This window comes from Gobio gobio (genome assembly GCF_949357685.1).
Source record: "Gobio gobio genome assembly, chromosome: 2".
Classification (NCBI taxonomy): Eukaryota; Metazoa; Chordata; class Actinopteri; order Cypriniformes; family Gobionidae; genus Gobio; species Gobio gobio.
The window spans coordinates 54,149,448-54,168,994 of record NC_137098.1 but is presented as its reverse complement, the minus strand read 5'-3'; the positions used below and the strand labels follow the sequence as shown (position 1 = coordinate 54,168,994).

Genomic DNA, 19,547 nt, shown 5'->3' with positions numbered 1-19,547 from the left:
GCTGTACTGAACCTCTCATTTGGACCTTGAACCGTATGGGGTCTATTGACTTCCATTATATGGAGAAATATCCTGAAATCTTTTCATCAAAAATCTTCATTTCTTTTCGACTGAAGACAGAAAGACATGGATATCTTGGATGACAAGGGGGTGAGTAAATTATAAGCAAAAGTTTATTTGAAAGTGAAATAATCCTTTAATATAATAATAATAATAATAATAATTATTATTATTATTATTAAATATATATTGTTGCTATTATTATTATTATGACAAAATAGACTTTCATTTTATATTTTAAAAGTAAATAAAGTATTTTAATATTAAGAATAGTATACTTGTCACTTTAACATGCATTATTTTCCTAAACCCTTAAAGAAAATAACACATTATTTCACACAGTAACATCATGCACAAAAATAGTCAATTAAATTGTTAATTGCTTTGTTTAACAATTAATCTCCAGATAAAATGTGCAATTGTGACAGCTCTAGCTCCAAACATGTAGATGTGGCCCCTTTAAGCTTTAGTGCTCTAAATATGGCACATAAACTAAAACTGGTGTTGAAGTAAATTATATTTCAGAGATACCAGTGAAGCTGAAACCAAGACGAGGCTTAATGTGTGTCTGAGAAAGCAACTCTACAATCTTCTTCACGCTGAGTTGATTTAGTCTTGGCTCAAAGAACTGTTTTGTTAGGGAACTGTGGGTCAGTGGTTGAAAATAACTGGAGAAGAGAACCGTTTCAATAATCATTTGAGCAAGTGTGACGCAGAGAATGTGAATCTAAAAGACTCCAGGCATTCGGTCTCTATCCGCGCTTCAAAACACAGCACATCACGATATATAACCCTGACAGATTAAATGCTGCAAGAGAGGTCACGGCGTAAAGCACGCAGCTCTTTGCCCTTCACAAGACCAGACTGCCTTTCAAGAACTAAAGCCCGGTCTGTCTCAGTACGGCTCGTCTAAACCACAGCAAAGACAGCATACATAAAGATGACCAGATGCATCCTAGATGTCCTAAACCGACACAAAACCACAAAGCCTCACTTCTTACGCCATTTCATCAGCACCAGTATGTCTTGAGAATTCATAACTCAATATATATTGTGCAAGAGTGCAAAGAGGGGTCACAGTTCTGCGAGTGAAAGTTTATAGGTTACAAGAGACTTTTAAATGCATAATAGTTCAACAGTTCAACACTCGACATGAAGTTGTGCATTTCTTTCTAATCAGGTTGTTCTGTGCAAATGTTGATTAGGATAATGATATTTTTTTTGCAGTGAACATTGTAAATTAGAACAGCTCTGATTTTTATTTGTATTACCTGAAGCCATCTTTACAGGCGGTGCATCTGTCTGCATCTCTCAAGCATTTCAAACAGTTCTCATGACACTTCAGGCAACGTCTCTGGGCTGGAAAGGAAAAGTGACAGGAAGATCATATAGACAATCAAAGACAGACATTTTAGCGTACTACTCATACTACATAGGTTATGCACAACGTCAAAGTAGGCGGGAATCACTACGGTTACACCCACTGAGTGGGAAATAGACTCATGCCCTGTTTACACCCTGTTTACTTGGTCGATCAGATCACAAGTAGACGAGGCAGACACATACCCGTTTGCACCTGGTGTTTTAATCCGCCTCTTTTGTCCACTTTCAACCACTTTTGTCCTGATTTCTTCTAGGGGAGGGTTTATTGGCAGGTAAGCACATTGATGAGAGAACATTGTGCTTGGTACATTTTCATCTTCAAACCAAACTTGAGTCTTCAGATGACAAAATTGAAATCCCGTTTGGCTAGCACGCTTCCCATAATGTTTACGCATTAGGGCATTCGACCACGCTCATGTAGTCGAATGCGTTTAAACGGCCACAAAAGACCGCCTGAGCATTAACACTACAAAAGCAATCTGGTCGAATTCGTTTTTGATTACCTCTGGAAGTGGTCGAAAGTGGACAAACTCAAAACGTTTTAGAGCGCGTTTACACCTGTATTTAGCATCGTTCGCTTGTGAGCCGATCAACCAAAACGCATCTTAATACCAGGTGAAAACAGGGCCTTAGTGGCAGCATTGGTGTTCAGCTTGAGTGCCACAAAAAAACACACAAATCTATAATGGGATACAGCTTTGCGATTGACAACAAATCAGAGCTATCTTTTACAGAATGCCAAAAGCTACAGAAAAGAGAAGCAAATGGATCGCTGCTATTCGCAGAAACAATTGGAATCCAGGCAGCGAAATGTGGATTTGCAGTTATCATTTTGTGTCAGATACAGTATGTTGTAGTATAATTATTTACCATTTTATATTCTGGGTAACTGTAAAGTTTTTATCAGTATTTATTAAACACATCAATGTGTTCTTTTTTCTCAAAATGGGGATGGTTGGATAATGTTAGTTAGTTAGTTAACCACTTTATTAGTCCCACAAGGGGCAATTATTTTAGGGCAGTGGCAGCACATCACAACTAAAAAAAACACATACATTAAAACAATCATCTTCCACATACACATATCTACATATTACAACATTCCAATGCACCATGCTTTATAATAACATTTACACAATTTACAAACCTCAAAAATCCTTAATAAAATTTGCATTACAAATACGAATGGCTTTTGGTACAAAAGTGAACTTGTATCGGTTTGTCAAACACTTCTTTACTTCACTTTAATACTTCTTAAACGTCTGCCCGAGGGCAGTGGCTCAAAATTCATATGCAGGGGGTCTGCATCAACGCTCATAATACTTCTAGCTTTCCTTAAAGCTTGCTGCTCATAAAATTCTTTTAAGCTCCGCAAAGGAACACCGGTGAGTTCACAGTATGAATGTTAGACAAATCCCGTTTTCCTTACAAAGTAAGTTAAGATAGATAAATAAATATGAGCACAAAGGAGATTTTAAATAGATTCAGTTTACATCATGTAACTCTGTATTGTCTGCATGACGGTAACAGCTGATAGTTATTCACGTAACTTTAAAAGTGTCTACAAAATATATAGAGACAACTAGAATATCAGTTGATGTCCTAGTCACTTTTATCCCATCTTGAAGTTTGATCAAGCATCAAGTCAAGTCAAATGTATTAGTGCTTCCAAGCAGCTTTACATGAAGTCATAATGTTATGTCTATAATGCCTTGGTGCTTTAACAAGTTTTAGGGCTGGGCGATAGGACGATATAACAATGATATAAGTTATCATCCGTATTTAGACCTATATTGTATTTATAGTGTTGTCTAGCATAAAGTGTTCACAGGCTTTGCTTTATGTATTTCCCCAGAGTCAAAATCATTTGCATATAAATGTCAGGAAACCTGTTTCCTGGCCACATCAATGTCCACGGACCATTGGTTCTTTGGTAAGTCGTAAGTTGTAAGAGTCACCTTACCATATTTGTGTTAAAATGTGCAGCATACCAGATCACACTGCACTGGGTACTGTTTCCCACAATGCAATGCTCTCAGCTCACATTAGTGATGCTTGAATTAGAAGCAATATCTGTGATTTTATTAATTTGATTAGACTGATTAGACTTATTCTTTGATTAGACTGACAAAGTTAAGATGCTTTTACACAAAATTAGATAAAAAATGCGAACATTTGTGGATTTAAAAAATAAATAAATAAATAACTGGATTCCAGCTGCTGAATTAAACACGCAATATGATCAGATCATGTGGCAATGTAGCATAATACTGTTTAAAATGCTTATTGTTGCAAATTGCATACTAGCATTATTTTAGTGTCATTATTATACCATAGTAGTTTTTATTGACTCCCCGCCATTGACGGAAATTTCCGTCATTTGTGAGAAAACGCTTCCCCACCATTGACCGAAATGTCCGGCTTTCGGTTTTCACAGTTATTTGGGAGGGGGCGCTATTACACATCTTCTGAAAGAGTACTGAATCTCCTGATCAAAACACAGGAAAAAAAAAAAGCATAAACATGCAATATCATATGTACGCAGATGCATATGTCAAATAACGCGATCATCAACATTAAACGGCATATAAATCAAAACTGACTAATATTACTGAATGAAATGACGACCCAGGACAAGCTATTCTGTTCAAGCATTATGGGTGTTGATGGACTCGATCTACTCAATCTGTTTTGATTATCGCTCTGAATCCGATTCGGATTTAGTCTTTGACAAAAAAAATATTTTCTTAGCTTTTTGCTCAAAATGTTGCTTTTTTATGAAACTCAAGCGTTGATTAAAAAAAATGCATGAAGCTAGAATCAAAATTTTGTTTAAAAGCAGAGGGGCTGTTCTTTCTTTTGATATATTGCATGTTCAGATATTCATACAACAAAATATTCTGGGGGCCATGAAACTTTTGAGAAAATTATCAAAAATGCTAGCGGTAGCTGGCAACTTTTTTTCAAAAACACTGGCGGGGAAAGAGTTAATATGTTGAATAGTTTATTTAAAATCTGTTGTCCACAAGATTTACACATTCTAAATGACAGAAATCTAGAATGGTGAACAGAAAATACTTTAGCACATAAAAGGAAAAGAGAACAGTATCTAAGATAAAAAAAATTATTTTATCCCAGACAAAAACACTGTCACCCCTAGTCCACCAAGTGTTTTGCGGTACACCAGTGGTAGTGCACTAGCGTTTAATTCCCAATGTAGCCCGAAAGACAGACAAAGGGAGTGGCAAATTCATAGTTTTTATATTACTTTTAACTTTCACTGATTACCAGTGAGCGAAATATCTAGATGCATCTGGATGCAATTCATACTTGGGTATGTGCAAATTTCATCCATTAAAGCTGCCACTAAACACATATCCCGTCAACATCTGTTCCACATGCACAGCTCTGCATGTGTTCAACAGCTGCGGCCAGCGTGCACAAACAGTGATAAACCAAGTCTTTGCTGGCTTTCATCGTCCTCGTACACATCACAGGCGGACTGTGAAAGACGCTCAATCAACAAGCTGATTTGTGGAGATAACTAGAGCTCATCTCCATCCCAGCATCTGTTATCAACAAGATGGAAACAACAAGGGACAATAACATCCCACATGCAAATGCAAAATTAGTCAGAAAGATGTAAACAACGCTCTTATTTTGCGTTGCGCCCATGGGCTGCTACGCTTCAGTGCTGACTGATGCAAACATGCTCTGTTCTGTGATTATATAGGCAGTATTTCAAAAGAAAAGTTCAGCAACAAATAATAGTTCTGACACTATTTATTCATCCTCACGTCGTTCCAAACCTGTAAAAACTGCTCTCTCTCTATATATATATATATATATATATTAAGTCTTCACAGCTGCTCAAGGTGGAAAATGTCAGCTAACTCTCATTTGAGTATTAGTAGACTGTCTGTTTTGGTTGCTTTGGTTTAACAGCGTTTGTAAAAAAAAAAAAATGCTACAATTTTGTTAATATTGCTCCTTAATAACAAAACAAAAGAGTTTATTTCTACACTGTTATAGACATTTTCTTAAAATCACAGACCTATGGCATTCTTGTTGGTGCACTGTAACAATTTATTATTTATAATTGGAGAAAATACAAGGAAACATGGTTTCAGTCTTTCTACATCACAATTTCACATATAATTCAATGTTTTATCATTTCTTTTGTAATTATTTGTGAAATTTACTAGCAATGTCTGAATGAAAATTGTTTCAAATTAAATCCTACACCTAACTTATTGGACACATATGGTAATTCAGAAAGTTCAGCTCAAAAAACACATAAATGCAATGCCACAATGGGCGTCCCATCTTCGTTGTACTCACCCTCGTCATGGAAGCAGCCAGTGGGACAGGTTTCCACACAGACACTCTCATTCGAGTAGAAATAAAGGCCTCTCCGGCAAGATCTGCACTCGTTCAATCCACGACCGACACATTTCTCACAGCCTCTGTTACAGCGACGACATCTACGGGCGTCTTCGTCCTCAAAGTAGCCCAGTGGACAGTGACTAACACATGTCCTATGAGGAAGACACAAGATGAAGAAAAATGAGGGGAGCATAAATCTACTCGACAATGTAAATGTAAATTCTCTAAATATATAGTTGACAATTTTGCTTAAGTACATTTATAATGTACCTTTATAAAGTAGATATTTTAAGTGGGGGAAAAAATACACGTATACCGTGGCTGTGGACATACTGCCCACAACTATCTATAACACTAAACTAAAAGAGTTTACATTTTATTTTCCTCTTTCTAGACGACCCCTTTACCTGCCAGTTTTGAGGCTGCCCAGACTGAAGTGAATGCAGTTGAGGCAATGATCAGCGTCCGACCCATCACAGCCCTGATCTCCACATTCATGATGACACGGACCTGAAATATAATGACAAACAAATATATTTAATGTAACTTATATCTGTTATTACTGCTGTTGTTTTGTTTTTATTATTAACATTCAACTTCTTTTTACTCCATAAGTGAACAAAAGATTTCTCGTTCATCACCGGTTTTTCCTTATATTAAATGGGTTTTGGAAGAGTCATAATAAATTATTATATATACACTACCGTCCAAAAGTTTGTGGTCAGTACGTTTTTTAATGAATTAATACTTTATTTTAACATGGATGGATTAAATTGATCAAAAGTGACAGTAAAGACATGTATAATGTTAGAACAGATTTCTATTTCATATAAATACTGTTCTTTTGAACTTTTTATTCATCAAAGAATCTTGAAAAAAAATGTATCACCATTTCCACAGAAATATTAATCAGCACAACTGTTTTCAACAATGATAATAATACGAAATGTTTCTTTGAGCAGCAAATCAGCATATTAGAAATAGTGATGGGAGGTCCGTTTTTCCGCAAACTGGTTCCTTTTACCAGTTTTTTTACGTCCTCACATAATGACGTCATTCACAATGACGCAATAACGCCAATTCTATCATCCCAGCGGATGAAAATACACTCAAACACATTCAAATAAAGTAATTTGTAATCATAACTTCTGTAATAATAATATTAATCATAATAATCACCATCAAGTTTGTTACATTTAAATTTTGCAACTAAAGCACTGGCACGGATGTGGCACTAGTCTTTATCAACTTTTCACAGAAACCATGATCCAGCTCATATAAACTTAAAATATATACTGGATACACAATAGGTTCACATATGCTCAGTATCACCAGCTCATCGGTTCACAGTATGTCGGACGTGTCCGAAAGAAACAGTTCTCGGTTCAGTGTACTGGTGATTTGAAAACTGTTGCAACCAATTCTTAGGTGTGTTCGACTTGAAGCAGCCCTGCGCAGACGGCAGACCAATTGGTGTATGACATCAAAGTACCATGAGAGCAATTCGAAAGCATACAGAGCCGTCTGCTCTCTAATCGCTCTCGGCAGTACTTTGATGCCATGCACTGATCAGTCTGTGCAGTGTTGCTTCAAGTCAACACACCTCTTGACTAGAGAATCACAGCAGCAGTATGTATACTGTCCGGAAGTTCTCAGTTCAGTGTACTGTTGGAATAACTGGAGCAACATATGCTCCGGGATATTGATTTATTTTGAGTCAGAGTGACTGTCAGGCATATCTGAAAGTGAGTAACTTTAGTAACTTGTGGACTCAAGATACAAACGGTTTTGAACATTTCAGCCATCACTTATTGGAATGATTTCTGAAGGATTGTGTGAGACTAAAGACTAGATTAATGATGCTTAATTCAGCATTGCATCACAGGAATATATTACATTTTAAAATATATTACAAAACAAAAGTTATTTTAAGTTGCAATAATATTTCACCATTTTCCTGTATTTTTGATCAAATAAATACAGCCTTGGTGAGCATAAGATTAAAAAATTTAAAAACTTACTGACCCCAAACTTTTTAACTTTAGGTATTACTAAGAGTACCATTATATTCCTCCTCTTCCTCCTCTTCATTCTCAGGGGCTCCAGGGACAGAATCTGCGTTTTTCAGCTCCTTGACTGCAGTAGGAATTTCCAGCATTCTGGAGCGAGAGTTGTGGGAACCCTGGGTTTGGTATGGGTGTTCAGACGTGCCGTGAAGGATTAGTGTCCACTCCTTCAGCTTACCTGAGAGAGAAGAAAGAGCAAGAGACGAAGCAATGAAGTCAAGAAAAATCTGTTTTGTTCTGGGAGTTCTGTTTTGCATTACAATGAATCACATCACTCCTGAAAGGAATTTGAGGAAAAGAAAAACGTTAATCTGTAGCAGGTCTCCAAAGAAAGTTTGCATTAAGAAACAAACTTGAAGTACAAGAATGCAAACAATTCCAAACCACCACCACCAAAAAAAAAAAAAAAAAAAAAATCGGTGTAGAAAACATGGACAAAAGTCCATCTGGGAGTGCTTATGAGTTTTCATTTCCATTAGGATACTGCCCAAGAAATCAGCTGCCCATTGAAACAGCAATGTACTTTACTAAGTTTTAAGAACAAAGCCAATTTAATGTCATACTTTGTATTGGTTCCCTTTTTTGCAAAACATGACAAAGTAAAGCTACAATTACTGTATCTAGTACTGAGAGACTCTTTCACCTAGATATTATCATATAGAGACTGTGTCTGTTCCCCGAATTAGTAAATACAAAAAAACATCAAAACCATTCAACAGTAAAAATTTAATTGATGTCCAACAAATAAACAAAAGATATAATACAGATGAACAATTGTTAAAGCTTGGGTTGCTGAATATTAGATCCCTTTCCCCAAAAGCGCTTATTGTTAATGATATTATTACAGATAATAATCTAGATGTGCTCTGTTTGACAGAAACCTGGCTAAAACCTGACGACTACATTACCTTGGATGAGTCCACCCCCCAAGATTATTGTTATAAACATGAGCCGCGTCTGAAAGGTAAAGGGGGAGGGGTTGCTGTAATTTATAATAATATCTTCAGTATTACTCAGAAGTCTAGTTTCAAATATAATTCCTTCGAAGTTTTGGTGCTTTATGTAACGCTATGTAGTGTACATGATAAAACCCGTTCAACATTTGTGTTAGCTACTGTATACAGGCCACCAGGGCATAATACAGACTTTATCAAAGAATTTGCTGATTTTCTATCAGAGTTAGTACTGGCCGTAGATAAAGTACTAATTGTTGGTGATTTTAATATCCATGTAGACAACGGAAAAGACGTATTGGGATTAGCATTTAAAGACACACTAAACTCTATTGCAGTTAGGCAACACGTGTCAGGAGCCACTCATCGCCATAATCATACTTTAGACCTAATATTGTCACATGAAATAAATGTTGATACCGTTGAAATTCTGCAGCAGAGCGATGACATCTCAGATCATTAATTAGTATCATGTATACTTAATTTAGCTAAGGTTGCAAAGCCGCCCCCTCGCTTCAAAAATGGCAGGACAATCACTACCGCTACTAAAGATTGCTTTTTAAATAATCTTCCTCATTAGTATCATCTGCTCAGCATCCCAGATAGTATAGAAGAACTCGATGTTGCAACAGAAACTATTGACTCTCTCTTTTCCAGTACTTTAGACACAGTTGCTCCTCTGCGCTTAAAGGAGATTAAAGAAAATAGTCCAACGCCGTGGTACAACGAGCACACCCGGGCCCCTAAAACAGCAGCCAGAAAAATGGAGCGCAGCTGGAAGAAAACAAAATTAGAGGTATTTCGTAATTCGTGGAAAGAGCACATGATCACATACAGAAAGGCCATAAAAACTGCTAGATCTGCTTATTTCTCAACTCTCTTGGAAGAAAACAAACACAACCCAAGGTATTTATTGGATACAGTGGCTAAATTAACCAAATATAAAGCTTCAACTTCTGATGATTGTAAACAGCACAGCAGTAATGACTTTATGAACTTCTTCACATGTAAGATTGATAATATTAGGAAAAAATGTTTAACCATGCAGTCGTCTACTACAGTATCACATCAGAAAGAGCATTGTAGTTTCACTGAGGAAAAATTACACTCATTCACTGCTATAGGAGAAGAAGAATTGGCTCAACTCGTTAAATCATCAAAATCGACAACATGTATGCTCGACCCTATACCAACTAGGCTATTAAAAGAGATGCTACCAGAGGTCATAGATCCTCTTCTTAATATCATTAATTCATCTTTGTCATTGTCGAAAACTTTTAAGTTGGCTATTATTAAACCACTTATTAAAAAACCGCAACTTGATCCTACAGAATTAGTCAATTATAGACCAATCTCAAATCTACCCTTTCTGTCAAAAATACTTGAAAAGGCAGTGTCTTCACAATTATGTTCCTTTTTTAGAAAGAAATGGTATCTGTGAGGATTTCCAGTCAGGATTTAGACCGTATCATAGCACTGAGACTGCTCTCATCAGAGTTACAAAATATTTACTCTTATCATCCGATCGTGGCTGTATCTCTCTATTAGTGTTACTCGATCTTAGCGCTGCATTTGATACTATTGACCACAACATTCTTTTGAATAGACTCAAAAATTATGTAGGTATTAGTGGAATTGCTTTATCATGGTTTAAATCATACCTATGCGACCGTTATCAGTTTGTAGTAGTAAATGAAGATATGTCACACCGATCGCAAGTTCAGTATGGAGTACCACAAGGCTCAGTGCTAGGACCGCTACTCTTCACCCTGTACATGCTACCACTGGGAGATATCATTAGGAAGCATGGCGTTAGTTTTCATTGTTATGCTGACGATACTCAGCTCTATATTTCTTCACAACCTGAAGAAACTTATCAATTCACAAGATTAACGGAATGCATAGCTGATATAAAACATTGGATGACCGGTAATTTCCTGCAACTCAATTCAGAAAAAACTGAATTTTTAATTATTGGACAAAAAAGCTCCACAAGTAGTAACCTAGAATACTGTCTAACACTTGATGGCTGTTCTGTCAAGTCCTCGTCGTCAGTGAGGAACCTGGGTGTGCTCTTTGATACCAATCTTTCGTTTGAAAGCCACGTTTCTAGCATCTGTAAAACTGCTTTCTACCATCTTAAAAATATATCTAAATTACGGCACATGCTCTCAATGCAAAATGCTGAACAGTTAGTTCATGCGTTCATGACCTCAAGGTTAGATTATTGTAATGCTCTACTGGGTGGTTGCCCTGCTCGCTTAATAAATAAACTCCAGCTGGTCCAAAACGCAGCAGCTCGAGTTCTTACTAGAACCAGGAAGTATGACCATATTAGCCCAGTTCTGTCAACACTGCACTGGCTGCCAATTAAACATTGCATACATTTTAAAATCTTACTTATTACTTACAAAGCACTAAATGGTTTAGCTCCCCAATACTTGAGCGAGCTCTTAACATATTATACTCCATCACGTCTACTGCGGTCTCAAAATTCTGGCCAGTTGATAATACCGAGAATATCCAAATCAACTGCATGCGGTCGATCCTTTTCCTATTTAGCTCCGAAACTCTGGAACAGTCTTCCTAACATTGTTCGGGAAGCAGACACACTCTGTCAGTTTAAATCTAGACTAAAAACACATCTCTTTACTGTGGCATACACATAAAACACTTTTTCAATGAAATGATTTTTAGGCTGCATTAACTAGGTCAGCCGGAACCGGGAACACTTCCCATAACACCTGATGTACTCGTTACATCATCAAAAGAATGGCATCTACGCTAATGATAGTCTCTCTGTTTTATCCCGAGGTTTACTGCAGTCAGCCGGATCCGGGCCGTATCCAGTTCAGATGGTGGACCTGCGCCCAGAGAAGACCAACACAGGACCCCGAAGTGTCTGCAGAGACCGTGATTGGACTCCCCCTGCAACTGCCTCATCGACACGGCATCTCAATAAACCTGTCTCCGGCGTGTTGACTCAGATTGTTCGAATATTACAATTAAATAATACTTAAATCGATATGTCATCCTAAATAAACCAGTCTCCAGCGTGTTGCCTCCGATCATTCGAATATTGCACTTTAATAATTATTTAATCAACATCATCCTCAATAAACCCGTCTCCAGCATGTTGCCCCCGGTCCCTCGAATATTCTGATCTATTATGACCTCTGAGCTGTAAAGCTGCCAGAATAATAATAATAATAATAATAATACGCTGTTTGTTAATTGGCCAGAGGAGAACTGGCACCCCGACTGAGCCTGGTTTCTCCCAAGGTTTATTTTTCTCCATTAGGTCACCATTTTGGTTTCCTTGCCACTGTTGCCTCTGGCTTGGCGTGCTCAGTTGGGGACACTAAATTTTTCAACTAAACATCGAAATAAATCTAATTAATAAACTAAATTAACCATTTAAACAAAATTACTGATCTAATTATTGATCTAAAGCCCACACTGTCACTGTATGATAATTGAAATGAACTGATGATATCAGCGTTTTTTCCAGAATGGCTATACAGATTAATTATACATAATTATGCTGCATTATTTTCCTGTTTAACACTGTAAAGCTGCTTTGAAACAATCTACATTGTTAAAAGCGCTATATAAATAAAGTTAACTTGACTTGACTGAGAGCAAAAAAACAAACAAACAATTGAATATATATATATATATATATATATATATATATATATATATATATATATATATATATATATATATATATATATATATATATAAATACAACAAAATAAAAAATAATTAAATTTAATTAAATTAAATGTACTACTTGTTTAATAAGTTTGGAATGCGAAAGTATTTCACATGCGCACATAACATAACGTAAAAGCAAACTAGTACCAATGGGGCAATTCAGCTTCATATTTGAGCAAACACAACATGAGAATTAGGCTCAGAATTTCGGACTAGAGTCATATGTTTTAGGATTACACCATGTCTAGACCGGACATGATTGGCGTCGCACCACATTGGCTTTAGGTTGTCTGCACTGGATGCATACTCAGTCTGAACTTCATTCCTCCATTCATTCCTTACCCAACACCTCCGGGTTACGTAGCTGAGAGGGCGAGTCAGATATCTCTAGGGTCCACGTGCCCTCCGCTCTTTCCCCCCAGCAATGCACCGTCATGAACTCCCAGTTCCTGAAGCCCTCGTTGGAGTTATCAAACAATCTGGAAGGCAGAAGAAACAGAGTGGTGAATGTTTCAGAGAAAAGAGGATGATAAAAATAAGGAAAGTCATCTGTTACGCTCATTTCTTTATCAATGGTAAATGAAGATCATTACCAGTTATGATAGGAAGACGTATGCTAAATAAATGAAACAATCTAAAGTTATTAAATTAACTTAATTTTATAAATTTCTTACTAATATGCAGATGCATACTTTTATTTAAATTTTAATAGTATAATTTACATTTATTAAACTGCAATACATTTGTTTAAATGTATTAAAATAAATTTAAGAAATGTACATTTATTGGTAACACTTTAAAATAATGTCCCATTAATGCATTAACAAATAACGATCTATACATTTGTTTCACATAAAACAAAATGAAAAACAAGACAATGATTTATTTTTAAAAGACCAAAAAAAGAGAAAATAATATACAAAAAACACATCACAAAAAGACTGAGCATGTTTGATCAATACCAATTTAGACCTCAGCCTCTGAGAAAAACCACTGACTTCAGTCAATTTCATCGCGCCTCAGAAGTGTGCAAAAAGATCAAAAACAAATATGTGCTCCTCGTCATCCAAGACAAAATCACTTTCGCATGCTGGCACTGTGCAGCAGGGTTCACTGGGAAAGAGTCCATGAGCCTGATCTGTGTTCGCACCTGTGAAGCACGAGTCGACGTCACACCACTGCATCATGGTGATTTAGCAGATGGATGCTTTGGCTCCGTTCGTGTGAGCTCAGAGCAGCTGGTGTGAAGTGGTGCTATAAACTTTGCTCAGGTCAGGCAGATCATGTTCCATTGTAGGTGTATTACTGAAAATACGTTTTCCAGTATGTCTTTACCAACTGAGGGACAAGTCAGAGTCTGTGGGATACTCCACCCAAAAATATAAATTCTGTCAGCATTTACTCACCCACATGTTGTTCCAAAACCTGTATGACTTACTTTCTTCTGCAGAGCACAGAAGATACTTTGAAGAAATATTGTTTGGTTTGGAACCAAACAACATTGGATCCCATTGACTTGTATGAATAACAACAACAAAAAAACATAGAAATGTCTCAAAATATCTTCTGTGACATTTCACAGAAGAAATAAATCATATATAATTGGAATAACATGAGGTAAATGATGACAGAATTTATAATTTGTGATTAAAAAACCATTAACCATTTCACTTAAAAAAATAAAACAAACTATAAAATCCAAACATACTTTTCAGGCTTTAGTGTAAAGAATAATAATTACATCCATTCCACAATATGCACACATTCATATACAATATATACATACACACTGTAAGAATAAATCTGAAAAAACAAAAACAAAAAATGGTACTGGTAATTTTATGTCAGGACATTATCAATTCAATGAATGGACATTTCCTTTAACTCTAAAACCCAACACAATATGATGTGTAATTCAAAATATGGGTAAAACACCTGTGAAATATCAATAAGGATATATAAATTATTTTTTTTTTAAACACATTTACATTATACATGCAGATAAAGTTAAACCTGCACAACTGACCCAATAAAAACTAGATTCAAAAATAAATGCGAAATATCTTCTTCTTCCACTAAACAAAGGCTGTCATTTATTTTATGTATTTGTGTTATTTAAGGTGAGCTTACAAAACCATGTGTATATTGTGTTACGTAATATTTTGCAGCGTGCAATTTTTTGGGAAGCGTTAATGCTTTTACTGAGAGTGAAATAATACTCTGAATCAGAAGCCGTTGCTGTGTTGTTGTCAGTCAGTCTCCCCTCATCCCCCTCCACTCCACAGCTTAAGAATCTAACTGCGATTATTAACCTTCATTATATTAACAGGCATTCAATTATTCAACTATTGGTATGGTTTCAGAAAGGCTGCATTACCTTTAACAGTGACCAAAAACAATGGCTACAAGTTAATATTAGATTCACAGGGTAATAGGTTCATAGCTGATATCCTTAATATCATATGGGGCCTGGGTGATGTCAGATGAAAATGAAAGTCCCATTAGACCTATTAACCAAACATCATGGAAATCATTTGTTTCCAGTATTTTTGTACGTTTTTGCAAGTCGTTTGTGATACTTATCGCTACTTATGATCAGCATGAACTCGCTCTCTAAGGGTGCTTTCCCACTAGCAGTTTTGGTGCGCACCCGGGTTCGATTGACGTCAAAAGTTTGGTTCGTTTGGACGATGTGAACGCTGTCTTCCGAACTCGGGTTCGCACCTGCAAACCGAGTGCACTTAAAAAGGGTGGTCTGGGGTACGGTTCATGTGAACTCCAGTACGGTTCGCTGCTGATGTGAACGCAATCGTACTAAATCGCAGAAATGAACCGTTATTAATGACGTAAGATTTGATAAAAATGTGCGTTTGTGTGTTTCACTCATTTCCCTGGTGAGCGTGACTGACGTACTGCAAGCAGAGAGCTGTAATCTCATTTCTGCTCGTCTTCAGCGTTCTTTAGAGCACTTGCAGTACATTCACGGTAGATAGACGCAAGTGCGATTACATACTGAAGCTTTAGAAACAAAACCAACGGTTAAAAAACAAAAATATAAAAGTGAGGGGAGCAACGCTATGCCTTAACGCTCGCTGTCGTTACAAAGCAACCAGGTAAACTGCTGCTTTGATGACGGAAATGCACCCCAGTTTGGACCCAAATAATATAATATGAACACAGTCCAGCAGGGGCAGAGGGAGAGGGGACCAATCGAACTCGGGTTCAGTCCAGGCAATCGAACCAAGTGTGAAAGCGCCCTAAGTGTCAGATATCAACAAAAGGGCGACTCAAGCGGCCTGCTGTCAGACCCCTAGCGCTTCCTTTGAACGGCACTCATAGTGATAAGAACACTTCTTCCCCTTGAGCTCCGTCCACGATCACACTACTAATGAGAGCTTTGCAAAGCCACCATTTCTGAACTTGGCCCTTTCACGGCCCTTGTTAACAGGCTTGGACGGTATTTTGCATATTACATCTACACGCTTTCTTCTCCCGCCACCAAGTCAAGGCGGTCTGCGCTATAAGGAGATGGTAAATCTGAACTGCATTTGGCTCTGGCAGCGTGCATGTTGAATAAATGAGATGAAGGGAGGTACCGACCACAGAATCCCTCTCCAACTGGAGCAATAATTCAAGGCAAATGTCTTTCCTGGCAATTTGCAGGCGTCACATGGACGACGCTCCATCAACTCTACAATTCGACTCTTAGCACTGAAAGCCCGGGGTGAGAGAGCAGGAGAGTGGGGCGACTAGTGGCCGTTAATAAATACTCTCCAAACGCGGGATGCCCCATTAGGCTGTCATGCCTGTTATCACAAAAGCAGATGCTCTGCGGGTGATGTTTGTGCAGGGGCGTTTTTTGACAGGTCTTCCGTCTCCATGCGGTAAATAAGACATGGAACGTCAAAACAATAAGCTTTCAGAGGAGAATTGAGAATGAAAGGACTTTCACGTATACAAACTAGAGTGACGGACATTGTTACCACTAGAAAAGATGACAGTGGCATTTTATTTTTCCAAACATTTTTGGCATTTCATGTCTGAAGAGCCACATTTCCCATAATAACTATTTTGTTAAGTTGCAGCCTTATGCTAAAATGCTTTATTTTATGAATTTGATTTTAATGACATTGTAGGCAATGTCTGCTTATTGTCTGCTTAGCCACATTTCCCCCAATAAAAGTTGCAGGAGCGATTGAAGAGCGGGACTGTTATTATGACATAGTCTCCGGCAGGACTTTTATTATGACACGGTCGCCGGCGCCACTTCCTCTTTTCCAGTTATGAGTATGAGGTAACGCAACTCTGTTTATCGTATTAGATAAAACTGAGTGTGTTGAAAAGGAAGTTATGACGTTCGCTCGGCGGCTGCTATGACACTTGTTCACACTGAAGTGAGAGTAAAGCGTTTCTGCTAAATAAAACCGGAAACCGAGGGTAACGCAGATATGACGCAATCGACAGACGACTCCCTCAAACGCATAGCTCACACGTCCCGGTTCCTTGGTTAAAATAGCAATTTCTCACGATTTACAAATAGTTGGAAACATTTGGGATATTCTAAGTACTCAACTGAACAAAATATAGAACTCTGGCCTAGTGGTTTCTGGATATTTTACTGCAAAAATCTTACATAGTTCACCTTTAAATAATTTTATACATATTTGATTGTAGTGATATTTTTGGCAGTTAGGGACAGATTTACTAACAGCTTGCGCCAGCGCAAACCTTCTTACGGTGTTAAAAACCTACTGTCAGAATTTACTAAAGACACTAAAGAAAATTATGCTATTTAAATAAAAAGTGATGCTATTTACACATTGCAAAGAAAATACTGCTATTTTTTCATAAAGTGTAAACAGTAGATAGATGCTATTTATACTTATAAATAGTGGCAGATACTATTTGCACCTCTGTGTTGTTGTACATTAAACGGTATGCAATAATAACAGAGTGTAAATTATTATATTTATTAAAATAATTAAATGGAAGCCGCCTTATTGGGACAATAAAGCCCTCCCTACACCTACCCCTAACCCTAACCGATAAACACTTTATTATTAAAGAGGCTAGACTTTATTTCCCCTTTTCGAAAATGTGCTTCATTTTTATTGGAAATAAATGCCTTTCCGCTCTGATATGTGATGGGAAAAGGGAGTAGAGCGAGTTTGTCAAAAGGCAGATATTTTTGTGGCTGACCTTACTGCACATGCATTTGTAAGAGTTTCCCTTTCAGACACAAAATGTATGGGAGGAGAGTATTTAAATGAATCATGCATGGTGATTTACTAAGGTTTACGCTAGTCAATCTACTAGTATTTGCACTATTATTTACCACCGTACTGTCTGAGTAGGACCTACATTTGAATTTGAACTTAATTCGTGACCGTTAAAAAAGTATGTTCTATATAGTATGAATGTGTGTAGTATGAATGTAATCCGGACGTACTACCACGTATGTTGTCATTGTCATGTGACCTACTATTATAAGTTACGCCGCTTTACCTCCATTCATAAATCCTCTCCCGTGGCTTCATGGGATAGTAAAGTGTCCATCAAATGCGCAATTCGGAATCTCGCAGGAAGTAGTAGGTCATCCGTGGACTTTTCGCAGACTGTTTTTCGAATACTATGTATTCGGACATTCTACTCTGTTGGCATACTGTTTTTCGCATACTTCATAGTATGTGAAGTATTCGATTTCGGACGCAGCTCATGTCTTAAAGGGTCATGAAACCCCCTGTTTTAGCAGCAGTCAGTTCTCACCACAGTTTTGAAAAATGCTATAAAAGTGGGCGTGGTTAAGCTGCGGAGTGGAGGGGGATGAGGGGAGACTGACTGACAACAACACAGCAACGGCTTCTGATTCAGAGTATTATTTCACTCTCAGTAAAAGCATTAACGCTTCAAAACAATTGCACGCTGCAAAATATTACATAACACAATATACACATGGTTTTGTAAGCTCACCTTAAATAACACAAATACATAAAATAAATGACAGCTATTTATTGCACAAATAAATGTACAGCCATTCGCATGTTCTCTGTATAGAAAATATATACGAACACACTGTTGCATCATTGATCAACTTTTGAGGCTTGTTTTGCAGTGTTTTATGAGCCGTTTGATCAGTTAATGGGCCGTAAAGAGAGGTAACACTCACATTGTGGATGAATCGCGTTTGTGTGAAGACTCAGGATCTACTGAAGAGAACTTATGCGACGCAGAAGCTAATACAAAGCAAAAATAATCACTCGTTTTTTTATCCATTAATGAATCTCTCACTTACGATCTCACTTACGAATGCGATCTCACTCTTTGAAGCGCCTGTCAATCAACGCGTGCTGCTGTGTTAAGCGAGGCATCTTCTCATAGGATAAGGACACGCAGACTCGTGAATAATTAAGCAAAACGTCTTCTCATATGATAAGGACATGTAGACTCGTGAATAATTAAGCAAAACGTCTTCTCATAGGATAAGGACAAGCAGACTCGTGAATAATTAAGCAAGACGTCTTCTCATAGGATAAGGACACGCAGACTCATGAATAATTATGAGACATCGATGAGTCATCACTGTACTATAGTACGACAAAGCGTCACATTCTGTAACGTTGATACAAAGATGAATTTAAACCCGGAAGTTGAATATAGCGCTAGTTTTCTCCTACAATAAAAATGAATGGATGGTAACATTGACTTCTATGATGCTTAACACTCATAACTGATGACACTCATGAATATTTGGTTCATGACCCTTTAAACCAGATGCTAAATTGCGCTGCTCTTGGTAGATTGCGTTGGTCGTTATGGAAATGATCTGATGCGTCTGTGTTATTTAATTTGCACATCGTCAGTAGATCACAAGTAGAACTAACCACTCCCATCGGCGCTTTTATGGGATTGCTCTCTCACGCAAATTTGCCCTCCAAAAACTAAAACAAAACTATGCAATATTTAAAGTAATAATAATAGT

The 19,547-nt window shown here is 37.3% G+C and overlaps 1 protein-coding gene across 2 annotated transcripts in view; it reads right to left on the bottom strand.

Moving 5' to 3' along the window:
- pcsk6 (proprotein convertase subtilisin/kexin type 6) overlaps positions 1-19,547 on the bottom strand; it is a 102,617-nt gene that overhangs the window by 22,713 nt on the left and 60,357 nt on the right. For both annotated transcript variants that reach the window (XR_013818492.1, XM_079843557.1), the window contains exons 13-17: positions 12,911-13,047; positions 7,891-8,073; positions 6,237-6,339; positions 5,785-5,981; positions 1,332-1,419 (exon numbers count right to left, since the gene is read on the bottom strand). Coding sequence is in view for 1 of the 2 variants with exons in the window: in XM_079843557.1 (XP_079699683.1) it covers positions 1,332-1,419; positions 5,785-5,981; positions 6,237-6,339; positions 7,891-8,073; positions 12,911-13,047 (708 nt within the window). In the remaining variant the exon portion in view is untranslated. The remainder of the gene's footprint in view (positions 1-1,331; positions 1,420-5,784; positions 5,982-6,236; positions 6,340-7,890; positions 8,074-12,910; positions 13,048-19,547) is intronic.